We start from the raw sequence: 18,128 nt of genomic DNA on the forward strand, positions 1-18,128 counted from the left end.
CGAATATGATGTCACCATTACTTGCCTTTAACCTCACAGTCCCTTTAGTAATTTCTGAATCATATGGTAAAGATATGGGGCTGAAGTCAAAGGACCCCATAGTGTTCCCATATGAGATGTCAGCTTTGCTGAATGCTATGGGAATGATATGGAACTTTAAAATCCCATAGCAATCCCATAGAGAATGGTCCAGGGTCATTATGGGAATGGTATGGGATTGTTGCATACCATTCCCCTAATGGATACTATGGGGAATATATGGAACTTTACGAAATACGTAGCAATCCCATAGAGAATGTTCAGCCATCATATGGCATCACTATGGGACTGACCCATACCATTCCCATACCAGATCCTATGGGGAATGTATGGAACTTTACGAAATACGTAGAAATCCCATAGTGAAAGACAATAGAATGCACTTGGCGGGCACTAGTCACTATTTATGGGTTTGATATGGGAGCTAACATCCCATATAAAAACCATGCAATGCTCATAGATTAGCCATATGTTGTCCCATACCATTTCCATATTTGGACCATATATGTTCCATATCAACAGCTTTGGTAAGGGAAGTAATAAGAACGTTTCAGGGCTACTTTAGCAAGGAAAATATGTCCCATCGCATGCAAGAAATCGTACAATACGAAGGCATCAAACATTTATCAAAAATGGCGGATAGGCATTTAGTACCACACCTCCTGTTCTCAACGGATTAGTTTTAAATTCAGAAGCTTTTCAACAAAATATTGCGTCCGCGATCGCCATGAAGAAGCCACTGTAATATGTCGACTCGGAAGACACAATTTGAATGCCATTTCAAGTTTTAGCTTAAAGGTAAACAGACTTAATTTGCATTATTTCCTTCGGCAGAAAAGCAGAAACGCTGAAACGAGACTTAATGTCCGCTGGTTCTAAATAAATCCAGAAGGAGACCTCCAAGCAGGAAAAAAAAAAAATTAAAACCCCGTATTCTTTTTCAAGGATGTTTTCTATTCATAGTTTGAGACTGTTTGAAGATTTTTACTCAGTTTCCTTGACATTTTATCAAGAGCAGCATCCAACGGTGACACAAAAGTGGCAGAAAACTTGTTGTTCATAATTTGTACACCAGTAACAATGCCAATCGCTAACATGGAATCCTCTCCGTCACATTTTTCAAAAATCACTGCCCCAGAATCACCTAGACGAGTCAATGGCTGTTCTTTCTTTTCAATCATGAAGCAGCTTTCCCCAGAAACGAACTCATAGAATTCACAGATTACTCCCGTGTCAAGGTCATGAAACTCTACATGCATCCTGGTGGAACCGAGACTCAAACGCGCTGGGATACATTTCTGTTTTATGAATTTGTATCCAGTGACGCTGCCGGACATACACCATTTTCTCTCCAAACCTTGGACTTCACACAAACGAAGGAAACTGCCTCTTGGGTAATCTGAAGTGCCAATAATTTCGACAAAGCGATTTGATCTAAGGGCTCTTGATTCTCTATCTTTCAACTTCGCTATAGCAACATCGATGCACACTTCTGTTTGGTAAAGACTGTTTCCTCTACGAATGAGGCCCCTAAAACCATCTAAGAAGTCTGCCACAACCCTTGGTTCACGATTGAAAAGTTCTTCCAATTTTCGTTCAGAGGAATGTTGACTGGCACTCACGGTCAAAGACAAAGTCTTCAGCCTAGTAAACTCGTGGAACAATTCATCTCGGGTTGGATTCTCACTGAGAGAAAAATTTGTTTCGTAATTGATGATCCGTCTCACCCAGTTGTTGTATATCTCTAGGTAATACTTCAACGAGCTCAAGTAGTGGAAGAGCCCAGGCTGGATTATCTCGCTTGTGTCTCCTTCTCCGATCACATGATGACTAGAAAGCAAATAATCGTTACCATCATCATCTTTCAAAATCGCACCTAAAGTCCCAGCAGCAGCGACCCCTTTGATGCCAATGCTTGCTCCCAAACGAAGGTAATCCCCCTGTTCTTGTTGCTCAATTGGCCTGGATGAGGCATACGATTCAATCCAAAATCCCTCCACGATGTCTACCGGGAACACAAAAGTGCTCTTTACTTATTTCTCCCAATTCTGAGGATATTTTCGGGCAAATCAGCGCTTCTGGCTGCAATTTTTTGTCTACAGTTTTATTTGTTGCACAGTATACCTTAACCAGTATCTAATACTGTGAAGTTTAATTCATACGAATAAACGGATCAGGAGTTAGAGAATGTGTATTCTCAAGTCTAATTTTGCCCTGCTTACCAGGCAATTATCGAAAAACATGTTACCCTTTTTGAGAGACAAAAATGAAATGAATGTGTAAATATGGCACTAAGGTCAGTTAGGAGCCCTCTCCCTCCCGTAAGTATCGTAATGTCTCTGATGTTCTTCGACAATATCAAGGTTCTCAAGTCGTTCATAATAAACTCAACCTGCTTTAATTAAATAACTGCAGTTCCTGAAGTTCAAATTTTTGATTTGTGTGAATTTTCTTTCATTCGATCAATTACATTTGGTACTGGTTATAATATAAATAAATAACCTTTTACCTAAAAGCTTTTAGGGATAAGAGCAAGACACTAAAGTCCCTTTTTTACTCCTTGCAAACAAACAAGGTTTGGAGCCCATTTCTCTTGGTGTCTTAAGATTATTCTGACAGAAGTTTATTTGCGCTCATTGATGAAACTAGGATACATATTGTCCACTCTGCAGTAACGAGACTCTCATATGTTCATCGTCAAGATTTAGAAACTTACCTCACAGATGTGCACGCTGAATCAACACCTTGGGAGTACTGAAGATAAGTGCAATTATTGGTGTTGACAAGGATACACCACTGTCTCTCCCACTTTTCAATTATCAGAGTGCGCATTACTGCATTCGACTTTGCTGCGGGCAATGTCCAAGTGAATACAGTAACCATTCCATTTGGTGTTGGTTTTATGTTTTGTGGTACCTGAAAAAGAAAATAATATACTACCGAATCCATCGTAGTGTGGAATAGGCACGAATTTTCATATTGCTGCCCCGCCCACTTTTGTTGATAAATACCTGAAATTCCTTTCTCATTCGTCGCGGTGTGATAATGGAAAAGTATACGAGCAGTAAAGCGGGAAGAGTTTACATCAGCGGAAGGCTTTATCCGAAGACATGAAAATGACCATTATTCAAGATATAGTTGAACAAGGTGAAGATATTGTAACTGGGTATTTTTCAGGAAATTTTTCTAAGGTCGCTATAAAATGCAAGGTCAAGTATGACACTGTGAAAATAATGTGGAACAACTTTACTAGTTTCTCGGACAACCTCAGGTGGAACGCACATGTAGAATCTATATGCAAAAAGGCGGCGAAGCGTCTGTACTTCCTAAAACAGCTAAAGTGCACTAAAGTTCCATCTGAGGATATGCTACTTTTCTATACGACATGTATACGCCCTGTATTAGAATATGCGTGCCCAGTTTTTCATCATTCTTTGCTGCAATATCTGTCCAATGAAATGGAAAGGTTGCAAAAACGCGCGTTGCGGATGATTCAACCTGACTTATCCTATGCTGAGGCTCTAGTAGCTCTTGAGGTTGCGTCTCTGTACGAGAGGAGGGAGATATTGTGTGATGCTCAATTTGATCAGATTGTAAGGGACGAAAACCACAAGCTCCATGATCTACTGCCTCCACGCAACGAGTCCACCTATCGCACCCGCAGCCAGAGATACTTCGAGCTACCGATTTGTAAGACAAATAGGTTCAAAAACACATTTATCATGGCGAACAGTTTTAATTATTAGTAGCTATCTTAATTATTTGTATTTTAGTTTTTAATACTTCTCTTATTGTATTTTATTGTAGATTACACCTTGTGGCTTTTATTGTAGTTATCTTAGAGTAAGAGATAATTTATTTCCATTGTAAAGTAAGTCGTATTTCAGCCGGCCCGGGGGCTGCAATGATTTTACTCCCCTAATAAAGCTATCTATCTAAAGCTATCTATCTATCTAAAGCTATCTATCTATCTAAGCTATCTATCTAGTTTCATTGAGCTAGGGGAAAAAGCCAAAAGCGGTGGTGTGAAACATCTTCAACCCGACGATAATGTGTTAATAAAATTTTTAAAGACTGAGCGAGCATCGATGACCACAGGTGAGCCATACAAACGTGGATACTTTTTGTAATGTTGCCAGTGGGACATCTTTCACCGCCATAAGACGAGCTGTACAAAATGATATGGGAAACGGAAAGTGGACATGGAAGATGACGCGACCTGCTGCTGAAAAGTTTACGGTACCCAATATAAACTATAGTCAGAATTATATTGATTACATATATTCAGTGAATCCTCATAAACTGAAGTTTTTGGATGAGTCGGAAATCAAACTTCCGGACGTGGGAAACTCCAGATACGGACACAGCTTAGTGAGAACTCCGGCCGTGGAGATCATGCGGCACATGACCTCTCCAATAATCACATTGAACCTCGTGTGGACTTGATGGTCTAATATACGCGAATACTGTCAATGGAGCAAGTAACACATTCACCGTTTTAAAATTTTTCAAGATGCTGTGCACGCGTTCTTACCCGATGGACGACCTCCGTTTCCGTACGGCGACCAGGTCATCGTAGATAATGCATCTATCCATCATCATGGGGCAGGTCAAGCTCTCGGAGAATGGCTCGATAATATAGGGTGCTCATTGGTCTATTTGCCTACATATTCACCAGAACTCAATCCTGCAGAATTCGTTTTTAACAAGCTCAAAACAATTCTTAAAAGATATGAATTTTGCAATCTTTTGCAAAACAACCTGCACGTTGCTTTTCTGGAAGCGCTCAAAGAAATAACTCGAGACAATATGCGTGGATTTTTTAAGCTTACTAACTATTTGGATTAAAATGAAAGAATCACTGAAATACTTTTGTAATTTCTATGGCTTCATCACGCTAATCGTAACTAATTGGAAAATGAAATCAACTCAGTAAATAAACCACATTTATTAGTGATCATGTTATATTTCTCTTCCTAGAACTTAACAAGAACCTCGTATATTGACTTCTTGATGAATAGATCTGGTAGTATTTGATTTATAAATGCAACGTTCCTTGAATGCTTTTAATGCACATTAAAAAATGTCAACACAGTAATTATCAAGATTAAATCAATGTCGGTGAAGAAAGAGCGAAATCTTTATAATTTATTGATGAGTCTATCGTAGGTGTTACAACGTAAAATCCAGGTTTTCAGGAGTATATAAACACAACGTTTCAGTCAACTTTTGACAAAGTGTTTACATGTAATTCACTTTTCAAGTAATTCGGTGGTGGCAAACAATAAAGACAGACCGTAATCTGAGTCATTCACGTTACTTAAAACCATCGTTGTACTAGTACTGACAGTGGTCGCCGTAGATTGGAGGCTTTCTTTGATACCCAATTCTATAGTTGGTACTGTTCTTCAATTAATGACTTTGGTTGTTCAGGGAAAAGTGGCCCACCTGAATTTGGAAGCACTCCTCTCCCAGGAAAAGTAATCCCTTTTTGTTCCCACAAACGCTTGACGGGGTTTACATGTTTCGAGACATCTTGTCTGTTTGTTGCTCCTGCCAATTCTTCATCGAACTGCTTTAGTAAATCTGGAATATCTCCTTTTTGTGGGACCTTTCCACCACATATTTTTTCAAGTCTCCTTATGTTAGTTTGTACTAATAACCAGTTTGGAATTGAAGTTCCGCGTAATGTAGAAGGCAAATACTTTGAAGGATTGCTGTTAATTAAGTCCGTCTGGACTTCACCTGCAAAAGTGTTTATGCTGGCTTGATAACTTTCTTGCTTGGAGTTCTTATCATCTTCCAATCTTTTCAACTTGCTTTTTTCGCTCTTTGTTTGCATCTGTAACGACTTATAGTGCTTTTCTTCGTCTTGATGTTTCTTTATATCTTTGCATATCGTCGCTGAAACACAAGGTGCAAACGAACACATAACTCGATTGTGGTTGTGGCCTGAAGTATGGCAATTTGAACAGAGCGGTTTCTTATTTCGAAATGGCGGCTGAAAACTTGCTTTGAGGTCTGCTAATTCTTTCTCTTTCATGGTCAGTACTTTCTTTTGAGCCAATACATCTTCCATCTTTTTGAAAAATTTTTGCGTTGGCGTTTCATAAATATACACATCATCTTGCTGCTTTGTACAAGTACTACCGGCGGTATAAGTATCCGAGTTGAATAAAGTTTCGAGTGGTCGATTTACTCCGCTGATCTTAGGCTTGTTCTTGTTTTGATGAATCTCAATTTCCCCGCCTTCAGGAGATGGGGAATAAGGGCTACGTAAACGCTTCTGCGATTGAGATTTACGACTTGTATTCGGAGGTGGAGTATGGGCCAGCTCTACTATCTTTGGGGTTATCCTTTTTTGATTTTCTTTTCCTGAATCGTTGGCTGTTTCGATCATATCTATGAAGGAATCTAAGTCATTACTCGGCAGCTCGATCCAATCCGACCCATCGTCCAAGTATTTGAGATTGAATCCACTGTTTATATTTGGGAATCTTGTTAAAATGCGTTCGGTTAAACTTTCTAACTTTAGAAATTTGACTTTGTGAGACAAAAAGAACAGTTTTACCCATTTTCCTCTGGTTCCTTGCACCTTAAACTGAAAACGCCCCATCTCAAACAGGTGAACAGCAAAGATGGCGGCCTTAAAGGAATTTCAGTTATTTGTCAACAAAAGTGGGCGGGGCAGCGATACAAAAATTCGTGCCCATTCCACACTATGGTGGATTCGGTAGTACTTACTTTTGAGAAAAAAACAAAAAAAATTTAATGTAATGTAATGTGCCTAGCGAGTTTGGTAAGGATATGTTCCCAGTCGCTCACTATTTTTCTGAGCCGAAGACTTAAAGGCGAGAAAAATCGAGAGCTATGAGCAAAATGTACCACATGTTACACCATGGAACAAGGGATTTATTATTCCATCATTCAACAACAAACATATGAAACATATGTATGAACTGTGGTTATGAAACGTATATGTGCACGATCCTTCGCAGTAAAGCACTATTTGAGCAATAGTGAAAATCAGACCTGAAAAAAATTTCAGGCCTGTACGGGATTCGAACCACTGACCTCTGCGATACTAGTGCAGCGCTCTACCAATTGAGCTAACAAGCCAACTGGGAGCAGGCCATCAAATTAATTCGACATAAACCCGTAGATGATAAATCAAACAACAACAAACATATGAAACATATGTATGAACTGCGGTTATGAAACGTATATATCAGTGGTTCGAATCCCATACAGGCCTGAAATTTTTTTCAGGTCTGATTTTCACTATTGCTCAAATAGTGCTTTACTGCGAAGGATCGTGCACATATACGTTTCATAACCGCAGTTCATACATATGTTTCATATGTTTGTTGTTGTTTGATTTATCATCTACGGGTTTATGTCGAATTAATTTGATGGCCTGCTCCCAGTTGGCTTGTTAGCTCAATTGGTAGAGCGCTGCACTAGTATCGCAGAGGTCAGTGGTTCAAATCCCATACAGGCCTGAAATTTTTTTCAGGTCTGATTTTCACTATTGCTCAAATGGTGCTTTACTGCGAAGGATCGTGCACATATATATTCCATCATTATTACAAACCTAGTACTTTGGCTTTTAGTTCTCATAATAAAACCACATTATTATGGCCAACAAAATGGCCAACGAAATGGTTCGTTGCTTACAAAAGCAAAGTCTAAAGAAATGGGGGGAAAAATTGATCCTTCAGAGTAGCTACTTTATTGCTTCGCTTTCCCTCCTTATTTAGTTTGCGTGGTACAGTCATTCTATGATTTTTTTTCAGGATGTCTCTGATACTATTCGGAAGCTTTCATGTAGTCATGAAGTTAGGCAAAAATACCTTAAGGTTTTCTAGAGTTCGTAATGCAACGCGAGTTTTGGTAAAAGTGACTGAATCTGTTTCATTAGATATCACATTTCAACTAAACAAATTTCGATTACAGTAATAGAACCCCAACCCAAATTACAGCTTCTTTAAGTTAAGTAATAAGAGAAAAAAGAAAAAAGAAAATAAACGCTAGCAGCCGATACCCACCCCGCCTTTATTTGCACATTTTATCATCCACCTACCTTAGCAAGGACGTTCCAGAGAAGTTTCTGGCGTTCCTTGGTCATTAGGGACAAATGTTTTGTTTGGTTTCCCTCCATGTATTCCTCCTTGTCTTTCTTTCGTATTGCCTTTTCGCAACCTTTCATGGGGCAGATACACACTCTTTCTACACAATCGATTGAATGAGATGGTATCAAACACCTTTTGGAATAAAAAGCACATTTCAGCATAATTTTTAACAGAATAGGTTACTCTTTGGATTATCATAATTTAAAGTATACTTTGTCGTGGTGAAGGGAAATATATGAAATTAGACAAAACAATAAGGATATCATGATCACACAAATCAGCTAAGATATATTCTTTATATGTTTGCTCCCGAGGTACGTACAGGAACTATAGAAATCAAAAGATACCGTACCCATCACTAGAATCTGCCCTTCTGATGCCACAAGGTGACAAAAAAAGTTGGTATCACGTTGCAAGTTTTGCGAAAAGACAAGGCGTAACTCACGTACCTTCCAAAAGTCCTATTTGAACTTACCTCGTGATATTTTGTACAAATTTAAGTGGGCAAGGCACCTCTGTTGCACTACAAGTTAGATCTTCGTGATTTTTTTTATATTTTCTTTTAAAGCTGATGCCACATTTGTAGAGAATGTCCACCATTCAACACGTCGCTTTGTGCGCGTATATTTCTCCTTTTCATGCTTTCGTGGCATTCTTGACAATTTAATTCTAACTCCGGACACCGTTCTAGGTGATCTCTGGCCCAGTTTAGCGCAATTTTCTCTCCGCAGCACTTGCACTGCCCTTGGACCATCCCAAGCACTGAATTCGCGAGACGGTTTGAGCAGAAAACCATTACAGGCTGACAGCACTTCTCGCATGTGCCGGATTGCCCTTCGTTTGTTTTCTTAAAGATGTCCACATGGTGTTGCTAGTTTGGCATCTAGAATGGGATTCTTGCTGTAAAAGAGAAGTCGAAGAAAGGTCGGGAAAATAGCTCCAAGCTGGCATGTGAAAATGGTGTGAACTGTATTATCCATTCAAGTCACAAGTTAATAATTTAGCAGATGGTAATAACTTAAACTTACCAAAAGTGATTCGAACAAACAGTCTTGTAGTTGCCGGGTTCGAATCCAACAAGTCCTTTGGATATGCTGGCAATCCATTGGGCTCTTTTCTTTGGATCCTTCGGAATAAAATGCCAGCGAAGATTTTCGACATGTGACCGTTTCACTATCTTTTTTGGATATCTTGAGTCGTTGTTACAACCTCCAACACAACATCGGTAGTTAACCATTATATATCTTATTTTTTGACGCATTAAAATCGAAAATACAGAGCTCAAAATGTAGCTGTGACTTTTATCTTGAACTGTCAATACTAAAAATTGCGACCAGTTCTGAAACAAAGCCGATATTCATTAAGTATTCAGATCAAGCAAAAGAGTGTAGCCGAGCGTGTCCGCCATTTTGGATTTGCTTGCCCTAATTACCCAGCATGCACTCAAGAGCACACAGGTATTCAGCCGCGATAGAATCGCTGAATGCGATGTAGTCAAAAATCGAACGAGAGTGACTCATGTTTGGTTTTTAAATGGCTTGTCGTTTCTGGTCGTTCGGAGGCTCTCTCTCTAGCCTTTATCAAAATCCACAGGAAACAACTTCCCTTTAACAACCAATAGGAAAGTAAATCAAAGTGGCTCTCGGCCACTTAACTCGGATAATGATTAATGAAAGGCTGGGAATGGACTTTTTCTATTAAGTCTAGGACAACTTTTATAATGCCTTTATCTGTACTTTTCTTTTTACAAGCACTCGCACACTTTTATAACAGGTATATTAAAGTTGTATTTTCAAATCTTATTCGATGACAAAAAGTGTTCATGTGGCAAAGATTATTAAGGGACTCTTCCTCAACCTCGTTCCCAGGGTCTTTTCCCTTTGTTGGTGGGTGGAGCTGGGGGTGGGGCGGGAAAAGGCCCTGGGATCGGCCGGTCACATGATCTCAAAACACCCAAAAATCTTGGGTGTACTGAATTCATATATTAACAGAAATATTCAAGATGGTGGTCCCGCCGAGTGCAGAAGAGTTTTTGTCAGTCCTTCGCCGAGTCGGATTTTCTTTGAATATAGGTAATTTTCCATCATTGAATTTAAAACCTCTTCAAATGAAGTGTTTTGAATATGTGCTGAAAGGCCAGGATGTTATCGGAGTCCTACTTACTGGATTTGGCAAGTCGATTCTTTTTCACCTTCTACCGAATTTCTTTCCTGTCAAGACAACCAAGAACATAGTTATTGTAGTATGCCCTTTGAATTCCATCATTGAAGACCAGTTGAAAGTTTTAAAAGCTCGGAGGATAACCGCTGATGTGTTACAGGTACCTGTAAACGCGAAAGAAACGGCCGAGAACTTGTTCGGAAATGAACAAGAAACAAGCGAGCATGTGGCCGTGATCACAACAAAGTTTCCTCAGGATGTAGTGAACGGCAACACTTCGATCGTATTCGCCCATCCAGAGACTCTATTAAGTAAGGAAGGGCGAGAATTGATGGGAAGCAAAGTCTTTCAAGACAATGTTGTGGCCTGTGTTGTTGATGAAGCACACTGCGTTGAATTATGGTAAGTGCCTAAATTTATTAATTTCTTGTTTGTTCATTTCATATTTGTTTCAGAGAGTAAATTATCTATATAAGCTTATGTCTCGGAAAACTAATTAAAGCACGGTTGCAGCACTGACTTGTATTTACGGTGAAATTCTGCTGTATTCTCTATTTATAGAGTATGATAGATTTTTCTCTAGGAACTAATTCATCTATGATTCCTGTGACGTTTACACCGCTCACTGATCTATATTTATTTGCCAGTACAAGGAAACAAGATTAATTGTCTATGGTTTTATTCTGGCATGCAGTTTTCCAAATTCTTGATGCATTGCTTTGTGATTTAGAAGTGGAATGTTCACCTTTGTCTCCATGCCCCTACAACTGAACTATTCTTAGTTGAACAATTACAAAGAAGGTGCCAACAGGGAAGAACCTAAGCTCTATATTAAGTTGACCCCCAAACCTAAAATAACCTGTAAATAAGGAGATAAAGCCATTTGCTAAAAGATAAATTCAAGATAAAATAAATATACCAGTATACACAGTATACTTTTTAGTTATTAATAGACATCCATCCATATGAGGGAGCTATTATGAAATACAAAAGATACTTCTACAGAAACATGTTAACTCAAAAGAAAACGTTATAGATATAGATATATATATTACAGGGTTTACTTTTCTTTTTCAGGGGTGAAGAATTTAGAAAGGACTTCAAAGATCTTTCGGTGTTGAAGGCCTTTTTTCCTAATGTACCCACAATGGCTCTAACAGCAACAGCACCACCTCATTTATTGAGGAGCTTGAAGCGAAGTCTGTGTTTAAAAGATGAGTGCAAAATTGTTGCACAAAACCCCAACCGGGTAAACATATATCTGAATAAGAAATTGCGATGGAGTAACCACCATGGGGATGAAAGTTATGATCAAATCCTTGGGCCAATTGCCAATCAACTAGCAATTCAAAGAGAAAACTATCCCATGACAATTGTCTACTTAAAATTGAAATATTGTGGATATGCTTATGGATTATTTGAAAGAATATTGGGAGACAAGCAGTATGTTGGAGAAACTTCAGAACCCACTGCAAGACTGTTTGCTCAATTTCATGCCCCCCAAACAAGTCGCATGAAGAAAGATATTTTGTCAGAAATAAAGAAAGAAAATTCGAGGGAGAGGGTGCTCTTTGCAACATCAGCACTTGGCATGGGGGTTCATGCTCCTTATGTGCTGAACATTATTCACATAACACCACCAAGTAGCCTTGAAGCATACATGCAAGAAATTGGTCGGGCCGGTCGCACAGGACTTTCATCGTGTGCTACACTCTACTACAATAATTCTGATATTGGAAATAATATGAAACATGTAGAAGAATCAATGAAAACTTACTGCAAATCACAAGACACCTGTCAGAGGAAACTTCTTCTAGATTACTTTGGATTCTCTTGTGTTCAGCAAGATAACTGTTGCTGTATATGTGATGGAAAGTTCAAAATAACTGAGGAGGATGTACCTCATGTTGTTAAAAGCAAGGTGAGATTACTGCCCAACAATAATAGTGTTATCCTTGAAAGATTAATCAGGGGTGCAATTTCTGCCCAAGAGTCCCAAGCAGCATCAGAGAGTTCCATGCTATTTGACATTTCTGTAGATAACAATCTGGTTACAAAAGTTATGGAGGGAGTGGAGTATATTGAATCAGAAACAGACCTATTGAAGACCTTTGGTATCTGGGATGAAATCTGTTCCTCTCAGATCTTTTCGCTAATATGCAAGCACACTACTCTGTGTAGAACTGTAATGAACTCTGATGATGATTAGAACATCAGTACTTATTATAAAGACTGCAAACTACTACAAGGTATCTTGATTCAAACCAAAATCAATATTGATATTGATTATATCTGTTGTTTCTACAATACCGATCAGTTTGTTTACCTTTGTTTCCTTTTTGCTATGTCTGAGCACAATAATGTGGTGAGAAAGTCAACTTAAATTGTAAATACTGTGGGCAACTCTAAATAGATCTTGATTCACACACCAAAAGTCACTTTTGATATTAATTATCTCTGTTGCTACCATGGTACTGATCAGATTGTTTACCTTTTAAAGTTTGTTAGTACACAAACTTCACAAGGATCTGTGAACCCCATATTACATGTACTAATGTTGGAAATCTGCTGAGATTTTGTAGTAGGTCATTGGAAATAAGCACACACACTGTCCTTACCAACCAGCCATCAATGACAATTGGATGAGTCTGCTGATAAGTACCCCACATATTTTCCTTATAAACAGGACCTTGTCACATTGTAAAAGCGAAAATAATTTCTTATTTACCAAGATAAATTTCTTATTTACTAAGATAAGATTTCTTATTTACCACGATACTTGCAGATTTTGCTAAATGTTTACCATATTGAACTCATAAGCTACAAGTAAACAAGGTACAATTCACACAATTAATAGGACATATTAATGGATTAAATCTGCTGTTATGTTGGTCCTAGAGAAAGGAAACACCCTAGTTTTATTTGTTCTAAGTTGACTGCAATAAATTTTTCAGTTTCCCAAAATAATTGATTATATATCAAGCATGATCAACTGCCACATCACTTTAAGTCTTATCAGTTTTTGATTATGATCCATGAATAGCACAACACTACACAGTACTAGTAGTGTTATTGCTATTATTTCAGGTTATTGGCTATCCTCATAAAAGCCATAACATCTCAGCTGAAATTTAATGGCTCACTTGTCTTTAATAAAAATTCAGGATCCCAGAGATGTTAAGTAAGGCATTACTACTTGTATTTTGCTAAATTCAGAGATTCAGCTGTTTTAACTAAAAGTCAGTGTCTTACGGTATATATATTTCATTCAACGATATAATTATAGAACTAGCTTGGTGAGCAGGCAAGATGGCACTTTCTAACCCACTTGTGATTAACTGCTGTGTCCTGCACGAAACTTCCTTAAAAGCCATGTAATAAATCCAAAATTGACCTAGCCTGTTCTTTCAAGATGGCTGGATACTGGAAATCTGTTTATGGAGCTTTACTCCATCTCAGTCCATAAACATGCAAAAAAAAGACAAAAAAAGAAAGTGGCTAATACCCAGCCATCACGACCTTGCACTTGGTCAGTAACCCATAAATATCGATCTCAGCAGAAATTCAGTGGCTCACTAGTCTTAACTGAAAGATAAGGGTCTAAGAGAGGTCAGTTACGTCATTACTACTTGTATTGTGCAGAATTTGGCGATTCAATAGTCAGTGAATAACTACAATCATCCTCAGTAGTATCTAGGTTGATAATTCTCCCATGTGTTTGGCCAGCCACTGATGATAGTCAACAATGTTCAAATACCTTAAGGGAGACCTTTTAATGTCAGGGAAGCTGTCATGACTTCTTCCAGGCACATGATTAAAAGGATTCAAATGCAATAGGTCATTCACCATTTCTTTCTCATCATTAAGTGAGTTGCACATTGTATGTTGCACAGATGTCTTATGGATGCCCACAGATGAGTCAAACTGCTCTACAATCTGATGGATGCCAGTAGTTGCTTTACAGACCTTGCTAATTGAGTTTAGACTCTTGTTTGGTCCCTGCCTTTGGACAATGTGTTTACTGCATCTATTTGAAATTTCTTGGGCCAAATCATCTTCAATATTCTTTCCGGCACCACCCCTCCAGTTAACAAAAAATCCCCATTTGAACTGTTCAGATAAGCGTGGGGTTAGCAGGCACTCAATCTGAGCTATACTCACAAACATTTCAATAGCATATTTGCTGTAAGCCCCCATAGACTTGAAAACTGACAGCAAAAGTTTTTGGTTGATGAGATTTCTGTTGCCATCTCCCTCCCCTGCAGTGTCCTTCATCTGCATGACAAGAGTAGCCAGGAAAATACAACAAAGGGCATAATTTCTTATATAATCATCTTCATCGTCACAGTCATTGACATCTACTTTCTGTAATAGGAACTTGTCAGTGAACTTTCCAAAAGCATCATCAAAGTACTTCTTCTTGTTTTCTGAGCTCTTATGTGCAATGTTTTCTGGGAATTTATGTGCTGAGGGAGTGTCCTCTAGGTCTGACATCCCAAAAAAGTTCAGGGCAGCTGTTATGATGTAAGCTTTCCCCACGCTGAGGAACAACTCTTCACTTCCTTCATAGGAGTCAAGAACTTTGGATGGGGTAGCATTCCTCCTATTGTACTTCTCTCTGAAGTACTTTAAGGTGCCAACTTGATTCACAGACTCAGCTTTGTGAAGAAACGAGTAAGAATACTGCAGAAGGGATGCTTTTGTATGCCACATTACTGGTTTAAAAGGTGAGCAATGTTCAAAACGATCAGCTGCTGTGTGAGAACCAGATAGCAGATCTTTGGCACCTGCAAATCTGACCCGAGTGAGCTGATCACCTGCAAATGTAATCTTCATCTCCCTCATTGCATCATCATGGGTGTCTGGTTGGTGCGCATTTGTCTGTCCAGATGCTGCAGGCCCGTCGGGAATCAGTGGATTGTCAGTGTGTGGCAGTTCATCTAGCAACCCTGCTTGAACATAGATTTCAGCAATCCACTTTTCATAAGTTCTTAATATGTGAACACAATCATCATACTTTGCTTCATTTGCATTGATGATTGGCAAACTTACTATGGTAGACTTCTGTGACATTTGCTGGCTGTACTCATGAGGAATGTGATCTGGTATAACAGATTTCAAAAACTTAAATTTGGGAAAAAACTCAAGAACAATTCTACCAAAAATAATTGTGGCACATTCTGCATAACGTTTCCATTCAGGAACATTCAAGGAAAAATTATATCGAGGGAAATCTTTGATGTTTCCTTTAGGGTTGTCATTAGGCAAGTGATTGAAGTTAATTCGGTTCTCAATCAAGTTACTGGCAAATAAGTGTAGATCCTCATTCTGAATTTCCTTTCTCATGTGCCCTTTCAAAATTTTCAGGTCCCAGTTGTCACCAGTGCCTCGGAACACACTACCTCTCTTTACTTGCTGAACCACTTTGTCTGAAAAATGACCCCCTAAGAGCTTCAGCAGGGTGTCCCTTCTCCCAGATGATAGGCACACACCAAGTTTGTTCAGTCGTTCTTGAAGCTAGGGATTACAAGGGAATCAGAAATTAACAGCAAATTAACTACACATGCACATGCAGTAACCTCCTGTTTCACAACTTTATAATAAGTTTTGATTGGTTGATAATGGCCCTATTTTCGCGTAATAGTGGTAAAACAGAATAAAAATGGATGGTATAACAAGGTTACCATGACAACCTTTTACTTTGCCTTTTCCTTTTGGCCTGTGTTTGTTTTTTCAACCGTAACGAAATAAAGGACTCGTGTGCGTTTCCGAAAATTTCTCGGCTTCTGTTATAAAGAAATAATAGCATGACTTGTAGTGGTATTTGGCAATAATACCGGCTCGTAATATTTCAAAATTATCCAAATACCACTCACCGCTTCGCGGCTCGTGGTATTTCGGTCAATTTTGAAATATTAATCGCGGTATTATTGCCAAATACCACTACAAGTCATGCAATTACCTATACTTATCCTATCACTCACAATATATTTCTGAATGGATCTTTCAATTAGAATCACAATCACAACCTAACACAAAACTACCTCACAAGGATCAAATTTCTGCAGAGCTTTATATAATTAAGAGGATAAAATGCAGATTGTATTCAATGCATGATTGCACTGGTGAATAATAAATACTACAGTGCAACTAAAGCAGTTGATTAAGGATAACAATCCAATGTTATATATATCTTTAGCTAAGAATTACCTTTTTGGTACATCCACCTTCATTGATGAGAACTGTATTCACACGTTTCACCAGGTTGAGTTCGTGCCATCTCTCGTTCATGAGGATCGAGTACAGAAAACTGTACTTTACTTGAAGCTCACGCTTTGTGTCTGAGACGGACTTCTCTTTGCCAGACACTGCGTTCATAATCTCGACAAGATAAGGGTGGTTCGTCTTCAATTCGACCCAAATTTTATTGAAATCGAAACTGTTCATGCTCTCAAATTCATTTCCATATAAAACGGAACCTTGCGAACGTTTGCACAGCTTTGCACACGACGTTTTCAACTCCTCACTGCTGGTCTTTTTTAACTCGTCCACAACACTTGGACAGTAATCTTTCAAGATAGCCGTCAACACAGTTGCATCCCTGTTACTGACAGCTTGTAGAATCATTTTCTGCTGTCTTTCAGTCAATAACGATTGAGCTTCTAATGAGGTGCAATCATTATCTCCTATTGATTTAGGCCTTAGAACAGATTGCCGAGTTAAAAAAAATGGCTGCCCTTCAGACCTTGGTGTTGTTAGCCTCGACGACTGATCCACCGAAGTGGCTGCACAATCATGTCCTGTAGACGTGGCAATAACACTAGCATCTTGGGGAGTTGAGAAAGACGGCTGTTTTGCAAAAATTGATGTTGTTCGCTTCGCCTGATCAATAGAAGTTATTTTGAAGCTATCTCCTGATGATATAGGCGTTAAAACAGTCGCAACTTGGGGAGTTGAGAAGGAAAGCTGCTTTGCAGATTTTTTTGGTGTGATTCGCTTCGACAGCTCATCTGCTGAGGTGACGCATGAGCTTTCGCATGGCAAATTCTTTGATACACGTTTCGACGGCTGAAGCGAAGAAGGTGAAAGTTGTACACATCTCTTTACAGCATATTCAGAACTTTGATCGGACGACATATTGTCCATGGATTGAGCTCTCTGAATAAACTGTTCCATCTTGTTTACGAATGTAACGCAACTCCGACATGCGATCTTTGATCTCGTATCGTCCTCAAAAATAGTTATACCACAGGTTTTATGGACTTTTGCACACAGATCTTTTGATGAACCAGCTTTGCTAAATATTCGAAGCATATGACGACTCTCGCGAGAATCACCGCAGAGTCTGCAAACCGGATTTCTAGAAGAAATCTTTGTTGGTGTAGGCATACTTTCCGCCATTATGACTTCGGAATAATGCATAAATTATATTTTATGACCAAGGTTCACATAAATTATTTAAATCAATCAACCAATCAAAATGTTGATCTGACCGGCCGATGCCAGGGCCTTTTCCCGCCCCACCCCCAACTAAGGGAAAAGGCCCTGGGAACGAGGTTGACTCTTCCTGGTACTGCAATTAGAAATGGGAAGATTGCATTTTGTGTAGATAAACATTGTCCACAGGCTGAGATCTCCAATGTCTGCATATTTTCACTATTTAGGTTGTTTTATTATAAATTTACTACCGAAGATGATTATGTGCAGGTATGGCACAACGGACTAGCTGGTAGCCCATAAAGAGAGAGGTTGTGAGTTAAATTCCTACAGTACACAACATTTTTTCTTTCTTATTGG

General features: G+C 38.8%; 2 protein-coding genes across 2 annotated transcripts; one reads left to right on the forward strand and one right to left on the reverse strand.

The window, feature by feature from the left end:
* The first annotated feature begins 10,072 nt into the window (after positions 1–10,072).
* Positions 10,073–12,765, forward strand: LOC148734931 (ATP-dependent DNA helicase Q1-like). The gene is made up of 2 exons (XM_088753935.1): positions 10,073–10,733; positions 11,409–12,765. Exons 1-2 carry the CDS (start codon positions 10,174–10,176, stop codon positions 12,538–12,540), a joined length of 1,692 nt encoding a protein of 563 aa, XP_088610061.1. The 5' UTR covers positions 10,073–10,173; the 3' UTR covers positions 12,541–12,765.
* On the reverse strand, positions 12,582–17,895 carry LOC148734932 (uncharacterized). Its single transcript, XM_088753934.1, has 2 exons — positions 16,542–17,895; positions 12,582–15,848 (listed from the first exon to the last, which is right to left on the reverse strand). Exons 1-2 carry the CDS (start codon positions 17,751–17,753, stop codon positions 14,025–14,027), a joined length of 3,036 nt encoding a protein of 1,011 aa, XP_088610060.1. The 5' UTR covers positions 17,754–17,895; the 3' UTR covers positions 12,582–14,024.
* Between the last annotated feature and the right edge of the window lie 233 nt (positions 17,896–18,128).

Source organism: Stylophora pistillata, chromosome 3, assembly GCF_964205215.1.
Source record: "Stylophora pistillata chromosome 3, jaStyPist1.2, whole genome shotgun sequence".
In the NCBI taxonomy this organism is placed as follows: domain Eukaryota; kingdom Metazoa; phylum Cnidaria; class Anthozoa; order Scleractinia; family Pocilloporidae; genus Stylophora; species Stylophora pistillata.

Coding starts and splice junctions, on each gene's coding strand:
- LOC148734931 (XM_088753935.1), top strand. CDS start 10,174: ATGGTGGTCCCGCCGAGTGCAGAAGAGTTTTTGTCAGTCCTTCGCCGA. Junction 10,734..11,408: donor GCACACTGCGTTGAATTATG/GTAAGTGCCTAA, acceptor TTTCTTTTTCAG/GGGTGAAGAATTTAGAAAGG.
- LOC148734932 (XM_088753934.1), bottom strand. CDS start 17,753: ATGCATTATTCCGAAGTCATAATGGCGGAAAGTATGCCTACACCAACA. Junction 15,849..16,541: donor AAGGTGGATGTACCAAAAAG/GTAATTCTTAGC, acceptor TGTAATCCCTAG/CTTCAAGAACGACTGAACAA.